This window comes from Rhinatrema bivittatum, chromosome 6 (assembly GCF_901001135.1).
Source record: "Rhinatrema bivittatum chromosome 6, aRhiBiv1.1, whole genome shotgun sequence".
NCBI lineage: Eukaryota > Metazoa > Chordata > Amphibia > Gymnophiona > Rhinatrematidae > Rhinatrema > Rhinatrema bivittatum.
In genome coordinates this window covers 50,447,887-50,467,038 of record NC_042620.1, presented here as the reverse complement: position 1 = coordinate 50,467,038, position 19,152 = coordinate 50,447,887, and the positions used below count along the sequence as shown (strand labels likewise).

General features: G+C 40.9%; 1 protein-coding gene across 3 annotated transcripts in view; it reads right to left on the bottom strand.

Annotated features, from left to right (window-relative positions):
• RAB3GAP1 (RAB3 GTPase activating protein catalytic subunit 1) overlaps positions 1-19,152 on the bottom strand; it is a 182,788-nt gene that overhangs the window by 93,297 nt on the left and 70,339 nt on the right. For all 3 annotated transcript variants that reach the window (XM_029605371.1, XM_029605372.1, XM_029605373.1), the window contains exons 10-14: positions 10,844-10,912; positions 7,299-7,372; positions 7,117-7,209; positions 6,338-6,507; positions 3,081-3,182 (exon numbers count right to left, since the gene is read on the bottom strand). In XM_029605371.1, coding sequence (XP_029461231.1) covers positions 3,081-3,182; positions 6,338-6,507; positions 7,117-7,209; positions 7,299-7,372; positions 10,844-10,912 — 508 coding nt within the window. The remainder of the gene's footprint in view (positions 1-3,080; positions 3,183-6,337; positions 6,508-7,116; positions 7,210-7,298; positions 7,373-10,843; positions 10,913-19,152) is intronic.

Sequence of the window (19,152 nt, the reverse complement as noted above, 5' to 3'; positions counted from 1 at the left end):
CCATCTTGTCTCTGTTTCTCCTAGCAAATGGGTAGCTGGGAGAAACACAAGTGATATCGAGGCTGCATTATCCTAAGAAACTCAGTGATCTTTGGTGATTTTGCACCATTTCCTCAGGTAGTGTTGGAATCTCCCACCAGGATAATTGCTGGATCCGAAAATTTGTCAAAAACTTGGTCCAGGCTTGGGCTGGACTTGCTGTGCGCATTCCTGCTGTTGACTTCGAATTGGAAGTTATTGCCGTTGCGGAAGTAAAGAAGGCATCCAATATTGCTGGAACTGCCAGAAGGGATGTCTCTGGAAATTTGATCTTTTAAAAACATAGAAGGTATGTCTTGCAAAAGACTATCATACTATTCCCATGAAGAGGGATTGTACCATCATGTGCTGATCCTTAAATTTGAGCTACTGTTTCTCTGAGTTTTTCACTGAAAAGTAATCACTCAGGCAGGGTATATCTGCTAGCTTTTCGTGGACAGTCATGCAGGCTACTGGCTCTCAACCAGGCCACGTGGTGAGTTCTGATGGAGTTGGATGAGGAGCATGTGGTGATACGGAATGCTTCTTAGATGGAAGTGTTACAGTTATGTTACAGTTGTACCAGTTCTTGTATTCTCTTGTTTTATGTACTGCCTTTGGGCGAAGTTGCAGTTTCTTGTAAACCGGGGTGATTTGTATCCCATACAGGAACCTCGGTATATAAAAGATAAAAATAAATGGAAGCGTATACATTCTGCAGCATCTAAAAGAGCTGAGAAATTTCTGATTCTGCATTCAATAGCTGGAAGAAAATGTTTCTCTTTTTGCATACAATCATATTAAGTACTGAACCTTGTAGAACTGGTAAGCAGAAATGCATTAAGCATGGAGCTTTGAAACATCTTTTTGGCAAAATTGTCCAACAGTTTGAGATCCTTGTTTTCTTTGGTCTTAAGTGCTGATTCCATTACTACAGACTGATGGGACAATTGCACTAATCCAAATACCAAGGATGTTTGAATTTAAGGTCAAGTTTCCTTGCCACAGGGGCACAGGAAATGCACACTCTTATTAGTTTCCCACATTCTTATTTCTAATTATTTGAAGGTTACTATGGACTGGGATAGCTGCTGGCTCCATTCGTATTTCCAGAATTGGGAGGACCCCCAAGACATTTGCACAAAGATCTTTGTTCTTATACACATTTACTCTGAGTGCCTTTCCCAGCTTGTCCAGGAATCTGGGATAGGAAAGGTCTTCTTTTGGAGACTAGTGTTCTGGATGCTCAGGCGGGAGGTTCCTTCTTATAATTTTGCCACCAAAGAAGTAAAGATATGTCTCACTGTTTCCACTGCTTGGTTGAGAGGCAGACGTGTCCTCTGACCTGGCATCAGTGGTGAAATATCCTCTTCAGATACTAGAATCTAATCTTGCACATTCTCCAGACTCTGCAGGTTCTGGGTCAGACGCCAATCAGAGATGAGGGAAAGCAGAGAGCAAATAGCATCATGTGTTTTGAAGTGTAGTCCTTGTTCCAATCATTTTGAACTTGAGAGTGCTCTGGTAATTGGTGGTGGTAGGGGTATCATGTCCCTTTCCGCTCCCATCAACAATATTGGCCATGCATACAACCATGTAGGGATGTCTGCAGCACACTGTGTCGATGTTTCCAATGGTTTAATGGTCAAGGGCATCTAGGTTTAATGTTCTATGGCTCTATACACCAAGGACGTTTGCATCGGTGGTGCAGAGTTGAGCTCTATGCATCGATGGCAATAATGCACCATGTGTTGATGCACTTGAGCGCCTGCGATTTTCTGTCACAGACTGTTCTCTGGTGGTTCCACAGAGTGGCATCTCTTTTTCTTTGATTCATGTCAGCTTTTACTACTTGACCCAAAGGATCCGGATTGTTCTGCCAACAGGGGAGATATTTTGGAGGAGCTCTTGCTCAACTCCATTCCCAGTAACACAGATGAGGCTGTACTTTGCAAGGAGGGCTAACTGTCTCTTCTCTTGAGACTTACGCAGTTCCTCCGTTTTCCAGGCCCTCAATCTGTGGGGATACGGGACATCTGTCAACAATCGTAACAGTTGGCTTGGTTGTAGTCTGCAATCAGCAATGGTAGCAGAGCCCATGTCCATCGGAGATGGACATTTTCCTTCCACAAACACAGTCCTTGAATCCACCGACTGTGGCCTTTTTCTTGCTGGAAAAGGGGGAAAGACACCGGTACTCTTATGCAGGAAGCATTTTTTTTTCTTTGAAGGACCATAGGGCAAATCAAACATGTGAAGGAAAAAGGTGCTGGTACTTAGTATCAGCAAATACTACCTGAAAAAAACCCCACATATTTTCACAGTCTCTGACACTAGTGTTGACCCTCCTCCCCTTTCTTGAGCTGCAATAACACATGCAGGCAATCTAAGACTTACTGATTCTGTATTACTTAAAACACTGTGAAACAGTGCATTTTCTCAATGACCTGATGGAGAGAGGATATCTTTAGAAAGTTACTCACAGATGCATTATTTTAGTCTAATAAAAAATATCACCTATAAGTTGTTTGTTGTCCCTTATTTCTACAATTTCATAAGTAATAAATGCAGTGACCAACATACAAAATGTGGGTAAGAACTGTTCTCATACTGCAGCATAATACTAGCAAGGCAGCTCAGTGCATTAAATGGAAAACAGCTTATTTTACTGAACAAATCCTTGGGATTTTTTTTTGTATGTGGTAACTGGACAAATATTTGGATTTCAAGAATTGTGATCTAAAAATGATGCTCAACTCAGTTTTTTATTCAAGGTAGGGGGCAGGCTTTCTAAATCAGGAGAATATTTTTCTAGCATCATGTCCAGTAAACTCTTCGGACTATCATGACTGGTCAGGCAAATTCAAAATATCTCAATCAGATCAGGGACTATTATTTTTACCACAATTTTTAGTAAAGCCATGGAAATCAAGGTCAATAAAACAAGCCATAAAATACAATTAGGAATGCGTTCTGACAGGCTCACTACCTTTTTTTTTTTTAATTACAGGTTTTTAAAGGTCAATACTTTTTCGGGCTAAAAACACTTCAGTCTGACTTACATATTCCTCACTGTCTGATGGAGTATTGTTTCCCACAGAGGAAGTGCCACATCTAGCTTCCGATCCATCTGCTGATTTGTCAGTTGCATCTGGGAACAAGAACTTAAGAGGAAAAAAAAAAAAAGCACAGTGTTTTCACATACATTTCCCCAGACATACTGACATCTTTTGCAAAATAGTTTTAAAAATAAATTATAATTAATTCTACAGCTAGGTGACAGCAGCACAGGGGCTGTGCAGTGCAAGAGAATCATTTAGCATTCATCCTCAAGCCTGTGTGTAATGGGGAGGGAGGATGGGATTGTTTCAGCACCCTGCTTTATACTACTATTTAATAACACAAATAAATGTTTAGCCTTTTGAAAAAAAGGGGCTTCTCTGAATTGCAGGAAGGAAGGATTCAGTAAGTACATATTTTAAACTGTTGACAGGCATATTTTCAACCTGTATATATTATATAGTCAAAAGGACAAGGGGCACTCCACTCTAAACTGTGGATTGGACAGAAATAAATTAATATTAAGAATATAAAGAAGCCCCAATACCCTTATCACACAGATATTATATACATACCAAAATATAAACACCAAATTCAATAGACTTTTCTATATCTTCAAAGGCTTTAATCAAACAACATATTGATTTCTGTAAAATATTATTGAGATCCCTGCTACCTAAAACCAACTCACAATAAGCATTCACACACAGACACATACGCCCACCAAAACCTTTTTAAAAAAAATAAGCCCTGCAATAAAGGAACAAAGTATCCCTTGTAATAGTGAAACAAAGTATCTCACCCTTAATAGCCCAAAGTCTATCCCTAAAAATGAAACACAGTAGCACTCTATAGATTTAAATGCAGTTTGGAAGGCAGATTAATATTGCAAAGTCTTTTGGCTTAAGGGAAGAAAACTCCCTTCAAAAGCTTTTTTCAGATAAAGTGCCTCTTTCAAAAGTTATAGATGTACAAAAAATCTTTGTCCACAGAGATCAAAGGATTCAAACAAGTCTTCCCTTCTTCAAACCTTCTCCCTTTGCCTGCTTTGCAAAGAACAATCCTGTATTTTTAAATGGCAAACTGTTCACCCACTAGGCTTACATCAAGCTATTGAATGGGAAGCCTTTTTTTTTTGAGGTTTTAAATAAAGTTTTGCCGTTCAAAATATTCAGGATATAAGAGCGTCACCCGTGGTTGATATTCTTTCAGTCTGACTCACCAGGGAGCAGTACTTCTGTGTCCGTAGTTTGGAATCATACAGGTAAAATGGGGGGTTTAAGTTTTGTTTTTAATGGATATTTAAAATGCAATTTGAAATACTGAAGTGATTTGAATAGTCTGCAGTAAAATGTGATGAGATTTGTAGGTGCTCATATTGAAGCATGGATCATTACCATGTTTTGCTTGTTTGTAGTGGCGATAACCTAAACGCTGATTAACAGCGCCGCTGAACAAGATGTACTGAATTTAGTGCGTCTGACTATGAAATAATAGTGCTAAATGCTAAGCTGTACACCTGTGCCGCTGGAAGCTGAAGAGTAGCAGCTTTGGAGACTGTCTGCAAAGAGGCGGCTCTTTTTTGAGCTTTTTTTTTTGATTCAAGTATGGTTTGAATCTTATTCAGCTGACAGAGATTGGGCGGGCGATTTAATAAAAGTACCGCTGAATGATCTTTCTGAGTATGCCCGTTCACGGGTAAAACGTCAGATTCTTCAGAGCAGGCCTGAATGCGGGTGAGAGGTCCATTTTGAGTCCCCCTGGGTTGATATGAATGACGCCGCTGTGAGATAGAAAAGTTTTGCTGAAAGATCCCCCTGAGGAAGTTTGATCACGCGTGAAACAGACTTTGTAGGAGCTTTCCCCCCCCCCCAATTATGGCTATGTTTAGCACACAAGAACCTGTAAGGAAGAACGTCCTTTAAAATAAGGTTTGAAGGAGGAAGGACTTGTTTGAATCCTTTGATCTCTGTGGACAAAGATTTTTTTGTACATCTATAACTTTTGAAAGAGGCACTTTATCTACATTATAAATGGGCTCTGACCAACGGCCCGCAAATGCGCAGTAGATCGCGGCTCAGCCCGACGTTCCGCACATGCGTGGGCACGTCGGGCAGAGCGGAGTGGCTGCGGGAGGAAATGGAGCCGTGTGAGGGCTGCGGGGAGGCACGCGCGCAAGAGAGAGAGACTGTCTGTGCCATCTAGCGAAAGCGAGGCCGCGCGGTGCTGGGGGAGATGGGGATGGAGTGCTGTCAGTCTCAAACACATAACAGACGTGAGAACTTTGCAAGGTCTGGCAAGAGCACAGCGAGAAAAAATGAGGGAGTTGAGAAGGGCTAAGGGAGAGGGAAGGTGTTGTGGATGAGGTGAGAGGGGAAGGAAAGGGAAGTTGAGGGGATGGACGGAAAAGGGAAGAGGATATGAGTAAGTGGGAAGGGTAAGACGTTCTGGAGAAGAGAAAAAGAGGGAATGGAGGAGGGTTGAGGGAGAGGGAAGGTGTTGTGGATGAGGTGAGAGGGGAAGGAAAGGGAAGATGAGAGGGGATGGAAGGAAAAGGGAAGAGGATATGAGTGAGTAAATGGGAAGGGTAAGACGTGGTGAAGAACAGAGCGGCTCTGACCAACGTGCCGGTCTGACCGATGGAATCTCGCCCGTTTTAACAGGCTTAACGGCTTGTCTGATATAAGCTTTTGAAGGGAGTTTTCTTCCCTTAAGCCAAAAGACTTTGCAATATTAATCTGCCTTCCAAACTGCATTTAAATCTATAGAGTGTTACTGTGTTTCATTTTTAGGGATAGACTTTGGGCTATTAAGGGTGAGCTACTTTGTTTCACTATTACAAGGGATACTTTGTTCCTTTATTGCAGGGCTTATTTTTTAAAAAGGTTTTGGTGGGCGTATGTGTCGGTGTGTGAATGCTTATTGTGAGTTGGTTTTAGGTAGCAGGGATCTCAAAATATTATAAAGAAATCAATATGTTGTTTGATTAAAGCCTTTGAAGATATAGAAGAGTCTTTTGAATTTGTTTATATTTTGGTATGTATATAATATCTGTGTGATAAGGGTATTGGGGCTTCTTTGTATTAATATATACACATATATACATATACACACATACATACACAATAAAAATATTAAATTGGTTGACATCCACTAGTTTTTACAAATCATAAACCACAAATGAAGATCAAATGCCAAAAATCTACAGAATGCATATGGTATGCACACAGGAGAGGAGTTAGATATCATGTTTGCTTACCAACAGAACAGCATTTAGGACTTCGTTATTTAATGGAGATTCTTCTGGCCCTCTGTGTTTGCGAATTTTTTTCTTTGCACTGTGAACCATGCTCGTGACAGATAATTTATGAATGGGAACTGGTGCTGGCTCAGTGAGTTTTGACAAGGCATGGCTTATGTCAGCGGTCTCTGTAAAAGAAGAACTGAAACTAATATGCTCTGAATAGTTAAAAAGTATTGTTTCCAAACCAGTGATAATTACAGATTTTGCAACCTACTTGGGAGAATAAGTATACTGCAAGTCATGCTATCAGTCTGTACTGTATATTAACAAAATATATGCCAGATCGAGGTAAAAATAGCAACTGAGGGATCCTTCTCCCAATTTAAACTCACAATCTGGGGGTGAAGATGATTCCCCTGCTTTTGTGTCCTCTAATGGCCAAATCCCAATCAATGTGCATTGATTGGGATTTTGGGGCAAGTACGACAGGCAGGGCAATTTCCAAAAGGAAGTCCCCAAGGTAACTAAGTAGATACCTGGATAAATTCCCCAGGCTGAAAACTGCTCACCTCAGTCCCCATCAGTGGCAATAAAAGTACACATTTTCTCAGGACTGGAACTGGAAGGTATGAGTGGGAATTTCATTTGAAATGAAATGTTTAAATAAACAAACATGAACCCAAGTTCCTTGTTGATCCCAAATTTCCATAGGCAAACTGTTGGCAGTTTCAAAATTACACCAGTACTGTTTATTGTCATTAAAAATAAACAGCACTTTTGAAGTCTTACCCCACCTTTTCCATTCTCTTCAAAAGCTGACCGGCCAAGAAGCTCATCAGTTGATTCCTTTCGACGACAAAGCTTGAAGAATTCAGTTAGGAAATCGCCTAGAAAGGAAACAATCGCATCTTCTAACATTAGAGAAAACCAACTTTAGAAACAAACAACACTTCTGCAAATGTTATTTGCATCTTACCCAACAAACACTGAGGATTATCAGCTTTTCTGACTCTCACAGACCACTGGGGAGCTTGAATGGGATCCAAATCACTAAAAATACAAAAGATAAGCATTCACATACTATTTTTATTAAGTCAAATTGTTTCTAAAAGTTAAATTTTGATTACTGCTTCATTTAAAGCAACAGAAAAGATACCAGATAAACACTGCCAGTGACATTATTATTTATTGAGGTTTTTTTATATACCGACATTCGTTTAGTAACATCAAATCGGTTTACAATCAACAAAGATATAGCATCAGCGCTAAAAATGAGAAAATAGCGATTAGCAGCAGTGCTTTATAGACATGCAGTCTATTTTCACATTATACTGCAATGCTGATTGCTTACTTTACCATCTTTTCCCCACCTAAGGATCTTAAAGCCCTGGTAGAAAGGGGACAGGATAAAGAACATTCAAATACCTCAAAGGCATAAATAATGTTAGAAGGGAAAGAATTATTCATTGGAAAGAAAGCTCCAGAACAAAGGGATGTATTATGTTTTTTCTTGTATTTATTCTATTATGCTATTTTACTGTTTTATGGTGTTTACTGATTTATTACGCTATACTGAGTTATGTTATTCTTTCTAAAAATATAAACAGCTTTGGGGCCCCTATTGGAAAGGAAGGTGGTATAAAAGCCAAAATAGAAAACAGAAATATAAGGCCTAAAGCGGTAGGTGATACATAACATAAGGAAATACTTCCAATTGTTTTGTTACAGCCAATTCACCGCCACATTTTTGGTACTTTCAAGAAATAACTGCAATTTTAAACCTTAACCACAGTTAACTCAAATTAAGAAAACACACAAAAGTAAAAGGATTAGAATAAGAAAACTAGGCAAGGTAAAGAAAAAAGAAGGAACTGCAATAGTAGGATATTGCAAGGTCTTTCGGATTCCAAACTTGATGGAACCTATGTACTCATTTCTTTTCTTCCACTGTCAATCGCACCATAAATTTTACTCAGCCCTCACCATGAATTTAGTGATAGACCCTTCTTTCAGTCTGCTGCAATGGCAGCACCTTGCAATTAAGAGGTGATTGATAAGCTTATTAATCAGAGATGTGTACCTTCCCCCCCCCCCCGTTTTGTGGTTCAGTTCGGGTCCCCCACGGATAATTTCGCTTTTCCCGCGGTTTGGGATTTTTTTTTTCATGGTTCCCAAATCTCAAGTTAGTGCACACTAACACAAAATGCAAATTTTTCCAAAATCTTGGAAAAATTTGGTTTCAGAGCACTCCTGAACCATGACGAATTAGACAATTTTGTTGAAATTGTCTAATTCGTTTAAAATGAATTCACATCTCTATTATTTATACCTCTAATCTGTAAATCAAAACAAGAAAATTCCAGGATCCCCGTTACCCTTCTACTTTCATGAATCTCAAAGTGGTAGAGCGCTCTCCTCACCACAATTTATCCGAAACTTTGGAGCAGATTTTCTGCAAATGTACCAGAGCAAGGTACCACCATAATCAAATTTTATAGCCATTCAGTGGGAAATTAGTGGAAATGGAAGATCTGCTCATTTTTTTTCTTTTCATTGTGCTTTTTCGCCCAAGCTTTTCTATACTGAAATACTGGTTCTAATTTCTGACACTGTAAATTATACATCTTAAAAATCAGTGCCGTCATATGGCTGTATATTTGACAAAAAAGTCCTGCATCTGAAACACCAATCTCAGAGCTTGTTATTTCTTTACTCTCTAGGACGGGGTAGGAAACTCCGGTACTGGAGTGTCACAAAGAGGCCTGGTTTTCAGGATATCTACAATGAATATGCATGAGAAATATTTACATACAATGGAGGCAGTACAAGCAAATATCTCTCATGCATATTTCATTGTGGATATCCTGAAAACTAGACCTGTTTGTGTCACTTTAAGACTTGAGTTTCCTCCCTCTGCTCTAGAAAATCAGTAATCAACATTAGGAAGCTGGAATTTCTCTTTCAAGAACTGAAAATTTAAGAATCCATCTCCCTCAACTTCTCAAACCTACCACCTCTGAAAAATGTCAGATTCCAAAACTGGAAGAAAAAGCACATCATTCCCAATAGATATAAGAAATGAAAGAAGCCTCTTTACAGTATTGCTGAGTCTACTCCCTCCATCCTCTTACATGAACTCTAGTCCAGGGCCATTCCTTGGGGATAAGAGAGCAAATGGGGTTGTGGTGCTGAATCGGGCACATTGCTCCACACTCTGCATTTTGGGAGCTGCCTTGCAGTGGGTAACCAGCAGCTACAGAAGAGGCATCAGCTGCATGTCTGCTTGTGCAGCACAGAGGAAGGGGCAGCGTTATTAACTGCTCAAAGCAAGTCTCGGACTGCAAAGCAAAACAGGTGCTTGAGAGGGTTAAAAAGCTGGTGATGGGATGGAAGGAAGAAGAGTGCTTGCTAAGATCCTTGATCTTACCCAGAATGGCAACTTATGTTCTTATGAAAGGAGGGGAAATGGGAGAGTGGCTGGCTAGGGTCTGGAAGAGAGAGAGAGTACCGCCTTGGATCTGCAGAGGGGGTAGAGTGGAGGGGTAGCCTAGTGGTTACAGCAGAGTGGAGCAGTAGGCTAGTGGAAGAACAGTGAGCTATGAACCAGGGAAGCCAGGGTTCAAATTCTGCTGCTGCTCCTTGTGACCCTGGGCAAGTCATTTCACCCTCCACTGTCTCAGGTACAAACTTGAGGCCTTACTTACTAAACAATTTTCCTATAGACACAGCATGAGAGAAAAGCCTTAGTTAATCTGGTGATTAGATTGCAAGCTCTCTGGGGACAGGGAAATATCTACAGTACCTGAATGTAATCTACTTTGAAATGACTAAAAAGCAGAATATGAAGCTCAGGGAGAAGCCCCTATCCACTCCGCTCCATGTGTTTCAATCTCCCCCCCCCCCCACCCCCCCAAACTATGAGGATTGTCAGCCTGCTTGTCCTCAGAGAATCTATTTACCACCACTGAAAAGTGCTTTTCTCTTGAATTCTTATACCCTTGAAGAATTTGAGCATGTCTATCACATCTCCCATATCGATATCCATAATGTGCATATTTAGGTCTTTCAGTCTTGACTGTACTGAGCTCATGATTCGGACTTTATACCATTTTAGTCATTCTCCTCTACCGTACCTCTAGAATTGTGGCATCTAGAGCTACACAATATTTCAAATGAGATTTCAGCAATGAATTGTACAGAGCTATCAACAACACCTTTTTACTGCTGTTTGCTCTGCCTTGTCACACCAATTTAACAACCCCAGTCCCCTTTCCTGTTCAGTGGTCATCAATTATTCTCCCTCCCCCACTTCCAACCCACCATCGTGTACAGCTCTACTGGAGTTCTGCATGCCAGTACAGGTGCTGCACTTTTTTGCATTAAATTTTAGCTACCATAGCAATGACCATTCTGCAAGTTCTTTTAAATCCCTTGCCATTTCCCATGCAGGGTCTACAGGTCTCAGATCGGGCTTCTGCAAAAGCTAACTCATTAGACTATGATTTAAAATTGTATACTTACGAATAAACATCATTATCCACAATGATACCTTCTGTTAGATAAGGCCATGTTGCTGCTAAATGCAGTTCACTGAAAGTATATTTAAATCAATTAAATTTGCTTTTGGACATAAAAAAATATCTAACACAACTGAAAAAATACCACTAAAAAGCAGGAAACATTGTAAACTCCCTATGGAAGTTTTGTAGTGATACCAAGGTGTTAATTTCTTTTGTTTAAAAAAGGAAAATTGGTTCTTACCTGCTAACTTTCGTTCCTGGCATACCACAGATCAGTCCAGACTCCTGGGTTTTGCCTCCCTGCCAGCAGATGGAGACAGAGAAGAAAAGCTTTACTGACACTACTACTTAATCTAGTGTGCACCTGCAGTCCCTCAGTATGGCCTATACCCAAGCCAAGAAGAGAATAACTATAACAATAACTGAGACCCTCAACCCCCATCAACGAGCTGAAGGAAGGTGGAGCCTCTATGGGAAAACTCATTCCAACAACATTAAGCAGAACATCATGTAACTAAACAAACCACTCTGCATTATTTACATACTGCCACAATGAGCGAGCTTTACTGAATGGATGGGGTTCTGGACTGATCTGTGGTATTCCAGGAACAAAGATTAGCAGGTAAAAACCAATTTTCCTTTCCTGTTCATATCCCAGACCAGTCCAGACTCTTCAGATATTCCCATGCAACCCTATACTGGGCAGGAACATGACAGCCTCACTCATAGTCCATTCGCACCAAAATCAGCCGAGTCCAGCATCCGGACATCCAACCGCTAATATCAAATAAAAGTGAGTAGTGAAACCCAAATAGCTGCCTGACAGAACTCCTGTGGGGAAGCTAGCATACTACACCCACGATGTTGTTCATGCCCCAGTAGAAAGGGCCCTCAGTCCCTCAAGAACCAGTCAACCCCTGCAAATGTATGATGATCCAATTGCCTCCTTTAGCTGGTCTCTTTGGACCATTTCATAGTGTGAATAGGTGATCCTATTTCCGAAAGCTGATGGTAACTTTCAGATCCCACAACAATGCTCGACCGTAGCCTAACCAATGAGGCTCTCTGACTAAGATGAAATGCAGAGAATACCATTGGCAGGAAGAAAGGCAGTGTGCGCCATGACATGCCTGCCTCTGAAATGTGTAGAAAAGGGTCCAAAATATTTCTCACAGAGCAAAGAGCAACCAAAAAGACTACCTTTAAGGTGAGATCCCTTTAGAGACACCCTTATCAATAGCTCCAATGGAGCTCCATGGACCACTTGCAACATCAAATTAAGATTCCATGAGGAACACATTTTCTTCACTGAAGGATGCAAATACTTCTCCCCCAAAGAAAAAAAATCAAGCCACATCCAGCTGAGAAGCTAAGGCCACCCCTTCACCTTACCCCAAAAACAACTTAAGGCCGCCACCTGCACTTGAAGGGAATGAAAAGCTAGTCCATATAACAGACCCCTTTGCACAACAAGTCAAACTATGTGAAATCAAAGCTTCAGAAGTTTCAACTCTACCCTGAAGTTTCATGTTTCGAAAACTTTCCACCCTCTAATATAAGCAAAGGAAATGGAAGGTTGTCTAACTTGTAGCAAGGTGGTAATGACCTCTCCGGAGTATTCCTTCTGTTTCAACGAATCCTTTCAAAAGCCAGACTGTGAGACAGAGCAATCTGTCTGATCCAAGAGCACTAGGCCCTGTCTAATAAACACACGAAGATGACTGAGTCTTACTGGTCCCATCTAGGGACCCGTATAGTTACTAGGTCCACCAACCACTGCCACTGTGGCCATTTCAGAGCCTCGAGTATCATCTTTTCCTTGAGTCTCTCTATCAGATGCAATGGTCTGCCCACCTGAGGCCATTTGGGGGGGGGGGGGGAGAACATGTATGAGAATCGTTGTTGGTCACGGTAGGACTAGAGCGATGATACCCTCTATTCCTCTCTCTCACCTGTGACTAAAAAAGGATTCGCCTTGGTACTCTGTCTTGACACCATCTGTTCCATCTGGGGTCTACCACACACTGTACCCAAACCTAGAGTAGTGCTCAATGTATTCAGTTCTCCTTCTCCGAGGTCCAACCCTTGCTGACTGAGAAAATCCTAAAAGTCATCTACACTGGCGAAATGAGACACCGGTAGAGCCATCAGGTGCTGAATGTACTGCATATATATATATTTTTATGGTGAGGGTTAGGGGGAGGTTTTTTGAACAAAGATTTGTGAAATAGAGGTTATGTGAGTGTTGTCTATTTTCAGATTTGCATGGAACCAGTGGTCACAGAATGGAGACTAGTACTCAGCCGCAGAGTATTTTGAAATGTTGATATCCATTAAGGATTTTGCAAGCTGGTCTTAATATAAATGCGATATACAAACTTTCCCCTGATGCAGTTTGGCAAAGGAGCTGCCGAAACGCCATGATGTCAGGTATTTCTGAATAAGGATGAAATATGTTGGTTGATATTGAGGCGGTCTGCACATCCCACAAGGAAGGATTGTGTTTCCTACACAGGTGACACAGATGGAGTTGGAACATTGACGGTGATTTGTATACCCTGAAATAGAAAACATTATGGCAACAAAGTATTGAATTGCTCTACTAACTTGAAGGTTTTTGCAAATGAAAGAGATAATGACTTTTAAATGATCATCATATTGATATGGCTATACAATGATATTGTTAAAGCAAAAGGATATTTTTAAGACAGTGATTAGATTGCCCTGATAATATAGGTTAAGTTATAGGGGATAAATAGTTTACAGGGGGTAGGCATGCGGTTTGTGTGAGTTGAAGAATGAATCGGGATGAATGAATGGTTGGTTGGGCTGGTTGTTTTAAGAACATGAGTATCATTGGTTAAAGATATATTTATGCAGTTTAAGAAATAAGAATAAATTGACAATTGAAAGAACTAAATGAGTATAATGTTATTTGGTGAGCAGAAATAGGGGGCCTTGTCTTTGATGTATTTCTGGTTGCTCCGCCTAGCCCAACAACTCCTTATACTCCTGAGAGACCTTACAACATTTGGTTCTCCTCTATCGGTTGATATAAGCCACTGCATTGCTTGATAGGATTCGCATCATTCTACTGTGCACCCACATTCTCACTTCTGACAGACTGATAAACCATGATGCTTCCTCCAGCCTTGAGCCGTCTGCCCCCAACAAACAGCTCCTTAACTCCAAGAGGCTGGCCCTCAGTGGTTACTACCCTCTGTTGTAGTGTTTACAAGTCCACCATTACAGAATGAAAGTGGTGAAGAAGCAGTTAAACACCTTTTGACATGTCACAATTAAAGTCAGTATTTTTGTTCTCAGTTTTGTTTCTTTTGTTTTGTTTTTTTTACATAAGCAGTTTTTTTTTAAGTACTAACATAAACTTGCACTTCTTGTCCTATTTTATTTATTCAGTTTTATATACACCAATGCTTGGTATTTACCTTCACAACGGTTCACAATTTCTGATATAATCAATAAAATATAAAGAAAATACAATCATAATAAAAGTAATTAAAAAGAATTAGTTAAGCGGATCAAAGGAATAAAAGTAAATACATTTAAATTAAGAATTGATAAGAATAAAATAGATAAAATAATTGATAATCAATTAATTAGTAAATTAAATTAAATAGCACTGAAATAAAATACAATTACTGGCTGACATCTGTTCTATACACTTGTTCAAAAAACCATGTTTTCAATGCTTTTTAAAAAAATTTCAAATCCTTTTGGAGTCTAAGCTCAACAGGTAAGGTGTTCCACAATTTTGGTCCAGCTAATGAAGCAGCTCTTTCTCTGACAAAAGTTTAGCAGATGCAGACGGAATAGTAAGGAGACCTTTATTAGCTGAACGCGAGTTTCATTGTGGGGTATGAATAGGAATAACTGCGTTCATCCTAGACAAAAGGACTCTTGGCCTTGTTGTCCTAGACAGACTCACTCCATAAATTAGGTAAAAGATGCTGAGCTACAAGATTATAGAACATTTTTTGAACAGAAACAAGGCCAGTTTACATTCCATCTAACTGCAAGCCATAGATAATTATTTTTACCTTGTATGCAGATTAGGTTAACATGGAAGCTGAAGGCAAATTACCATATGCCCATTCAGATCATTTGTTTATAATAAGAAAACCAATCATAGAAATTTTTTGCAAGTATGTAACCTAGCTTAGGGGTGGATGAAACAAGTGAAGAAACCCTATAAATAGTCTTGCTATCAGTAAAATCACTTTAGAGAGTGTGTTATATCGGTGCTTTGCATAGCACACTGCCTCTCTCTCTCTCCAAGGTATACCTTATATTATTGTGTATTGTATTAATAAAAGAAGTTTGTTTTTTTCTACAGCTGTTGGTTTTAAGCATCTATTTTCAGAGAACCACAACTCCTCCAGTCTGGGATGTCCAAGCCAATTCTTGCTCCAGGCTGACCAGAGAAGGCCACAAGAAACCATACCTGGACTCTTCCCGAGCAGCAATGGAAGTTGAAAACTTTACAAATGACAGGTTCCAATGAGAAAGGATTGCCCTCTGAAAGGGCCGCATATGAGCAAACGCTCAGGGAAACTAGATCCAGCATTGATGCCATACAACTCAGAACCTGTAGATAGTCCCCAACCCTGGGAAACGCTAGCCTCAATAAATGGCGAATTTGTATCTGCAGCTTCATCACCCTGTCCACTGTGAGAAACACCTTGCCTCTCCTGACGAAATGGGCTCAGATATACTTCATGGAATTGATTGGAGCAAGGTTATTCTTTGCCAGGTTCACTGTCCAGCCCAGAGACTGCAACCTCTCCATGAACCACAGCATTGACTGTTGTCACATGGCTTCTGACTTCATCTGAAAGAGCCAGTCATCCAGATGAGGATGCATTAGGACTTCTTCCTTCCATATAGCTGCAGCTACTGCCACCACTGTGGAGAAGACTTGCGGTGCCCTTGCTAATGGAAAGTGTTAAAATGAAAATGATCATCTAGAATCATAAGTGTTAGGAACTTCAGATACTCCATCCAAAATGGTGTAGATAAGCCTTGGTTAGAACCAAGAATGCCAGGCATGCTTCCTTGCGGACAGCTGCTAAGACCGATCAAAGAGTCTCTATACTACACATGATACCCTAAGGATCATAGTCACCCTTCTGCACCTCAATAAGGGCCTGTAAATTCCTCCTTTCTTTGGGACCATGAAGTAATTGGGATATCTTCCTTTTCCCCCGAGATCAGACTGGCCTTAAGTCATTATAAGGCCCCATTTACAGCAGCTCACTAACCAGAGCTTTCACAAGCTTGCTCATGCCCTTTACAAAAAGACTGTACTCTGCCAGAGCTTTGCCTCTGAAAGAAGGAAGATACTTTATTCTGTCAATTTCTCCTGTTGAACCCAAAAAGCGGACAAATTGGGAAAGTTGTGCTTGCTTCCTTGTGGTCCATGCTTGGATAACTTATGCCTTTTGGACTCTCCCAGATGTTTCACCAACAGCTCCTGGTCCTCCCTGATCAAGAGCCTGCCATTGAAAAGGGAGAGAGCCCAGTTGAGATCCAGACCAGATATCCACCAACCAAATCTTCAACCACAAGAACCTTCTGGCCGATACCAAAATCATAATGCTAGGGAATGTCCCATTCAAACCATAAAGTGCCTGCATGGTAGACCATTTCCACCTCCCAGTGTCCCGCATGCCTGGCGGGAGCAGAGGAAACTTTGCCTGCTCCTAATGCATGCCGCACCTAGCAGAAACATTCGTGTCGCATAAAGATACTGCATACCACTGTCCACCTTCCAGTCCTGCGCAACCTTCAGAGTGGCGGAGCTAGCACCGGGATGGTGGCTTCCTGGATCACCGCAGACACCGAAGCCTCCATCTTTGGCAGTGTCAAGAGCTCCAAGGCCTCCTCCTGCAGTGGGTACAGCTTCACCATGGCTGTTCCCACATTATGCCAGTCTCTGGAATATCCCACTCCCAGTCCATCAGTTTTGTTTTTTTTTTTAAACCTTTGGAAGAGAAAAACCCTCACCGATTCTCGTGAGCCCTTCATGATGGGGGTCTATCCTTCCATGACCTGACTCTTCCTGTAGCCACTAAATTTGTAACTCCTTCAATCCATGCTGAAAAGGCAGACCACCTTAGGATCAACCCCTTCAGTCAGTCAGTCAGTCAGTCAGTCAGTCAGACACCTCCGCAGGATCCTGCACCAATTTTCCTGCTGGAAACTTGGCCACCAGAATATCTGCTCCTTCGCATTGTCTTGCTGACCTCGCAAATCAAATAATTGCAAAATATTCCTAGACTTCCGATTTTTTTTTTTTTTTAAATAGCCTTTGGCAACTCTGGGAGCAAGCGTGCTTCTCCCCTGCCACCTTCCAAGCAGGAAGATCTCATGCAGAAGCAAGACCAACTCCAACACAAAACCTTGTGATTATATGCAGGACTATCCTCAAGGGGATCCTCAGTGATTTCTAAGATATCCCGCACCTGCCCGAGGCTGGAGATAGAGAAAAGAGGGGATTTCCCCCTCCCCTTCCTAGCTCATTCTTTTCTCCTACACAGGTGGACAAAATGGCCACCAATTCCACGCTTGCTGAAATAGCCGTGGCACCTGCACCCGATGATCAGGATACACTTTTCTCATCGGTGGAGATGCAGCAGCCACAGAGGCTTGTCCCATATGTGGCTCACCATATCACCAGCTTCTACCACAAACTTCTGTCAGTGCCATCAATGCCTTTGGGGCAGACGCTGAGATCCATGTTCATTTTCCCCCCTTAGTGGCCCTTCACCGACAGAAAGCTGTCTGCCTCGTGGTTAGTCTCCAAACACTGGCCAAGTCAGCCATTGCCTATCAGCAGATGCTGCTGTGCCCGACTCCCTTGCAAATTTTACACTTCTACCATCCTGCTGGGGACAGAGATACTGAGGGACTGCAGGTAGCACACTAGGTTAAGTAGGAGTGTCAGTAAAGCTTTTCGCCTGTCTTCAATCTGCTGACAAAGAGGAAAAATCCAGGAGTCTGGACAGATCTGGTGTATGAACAGGAATTAGCATGACACTGTTTTAGCAAAATCAATTAAAATATGTAATTTACTGCTGATCATCCTTCTCATCATAACTCTAGAAATGGTTGATTTGTACAAGTCACCTACAGATTAGAACAATGGGTTAAGGGCCAAGGAAATCACAATTCAAATACTTTCCCCAGTGATATTCCTTGTGATCTTGGGGAAGTCACTATCTTCCTGGTGTCTCAGGTATCCATTTATACTGTAAGCTCTCTGGGGCAGGGACTTATTCTACCTGAACTACTACTAATGCTGTAAAATGCCTTGTATTTGGGGGAAAAAGAAAAAAGGAAAAATCAAAACTTATATTACTGTATTACTAACTTTAGGTGTAAATATTTGCATGCTGGCTATATGTCATACAGAAGCAATACAGAATAAAAACTCAAAACTATGTTGAAAACTTTCAATACCAATGAAATACAGTGCCTTGTAAAAGTCTTCACACCCTTGTACATTTTTCACATTCTACTGTCTATAAAATACAAATCAAAATGCTTCACAGTAGGAATTTGTTTCACTAATTTACCCAATATATTCTAAACTTTCATTGTGAGAACAAAAATAAATATGTCAAAAAAGTTAAAATAAAAAAATAAGTCTTCACACCCCTTGTCACAGCAAACCCAAATGAATTCTGGTTCAAAAATTGCCTTAACAAGACTCATGAGACATTAAATAGAGCTCACCTGTGTCTAATCAGGGCAGTTGAGCTGATCTGATTACTTCTCCATGAAGAATCAAGCTGTTTCTGTTTTATTAAGTGAATAGGAGCTGTTGAAAGAACTCCAGGATAACATTTTTTAATATATAGCTTGGGAGAAGCCTATAAGAAAATGTCAGTGTGTTTGAATATCCCATGGGGCACTATCAGGTCCATCACTGTAAAGGAGAAACAGTTTGGTACCACCAAGCCACTGCAGCAATCAGTGTCCCTCCAAGGTCAGTAGCCATAGGTTAAGAAAGCTGCTACAGAAAGTCCCTGTGAGGCCTAAGATTACTTTAAAAGAACTGCAGAGGTTTCTGGCTGAGACTGGGGAAATATATTGCCTGTTCTACAATTTCAAGAATTCTCCACAAACATGGCCTCTGTAAATGCAGTGGCTTCCTTCTTGCCACTCTCCCATAAAGACACACCGAGGGGACATTGCATGCATGTAGGATAGATTTTGAAGTTTGATGGCAGCAAAATGAAAACTTTTGGTCTTGATGCTAAGTGATATAAGAACTTAAGATTTGACATA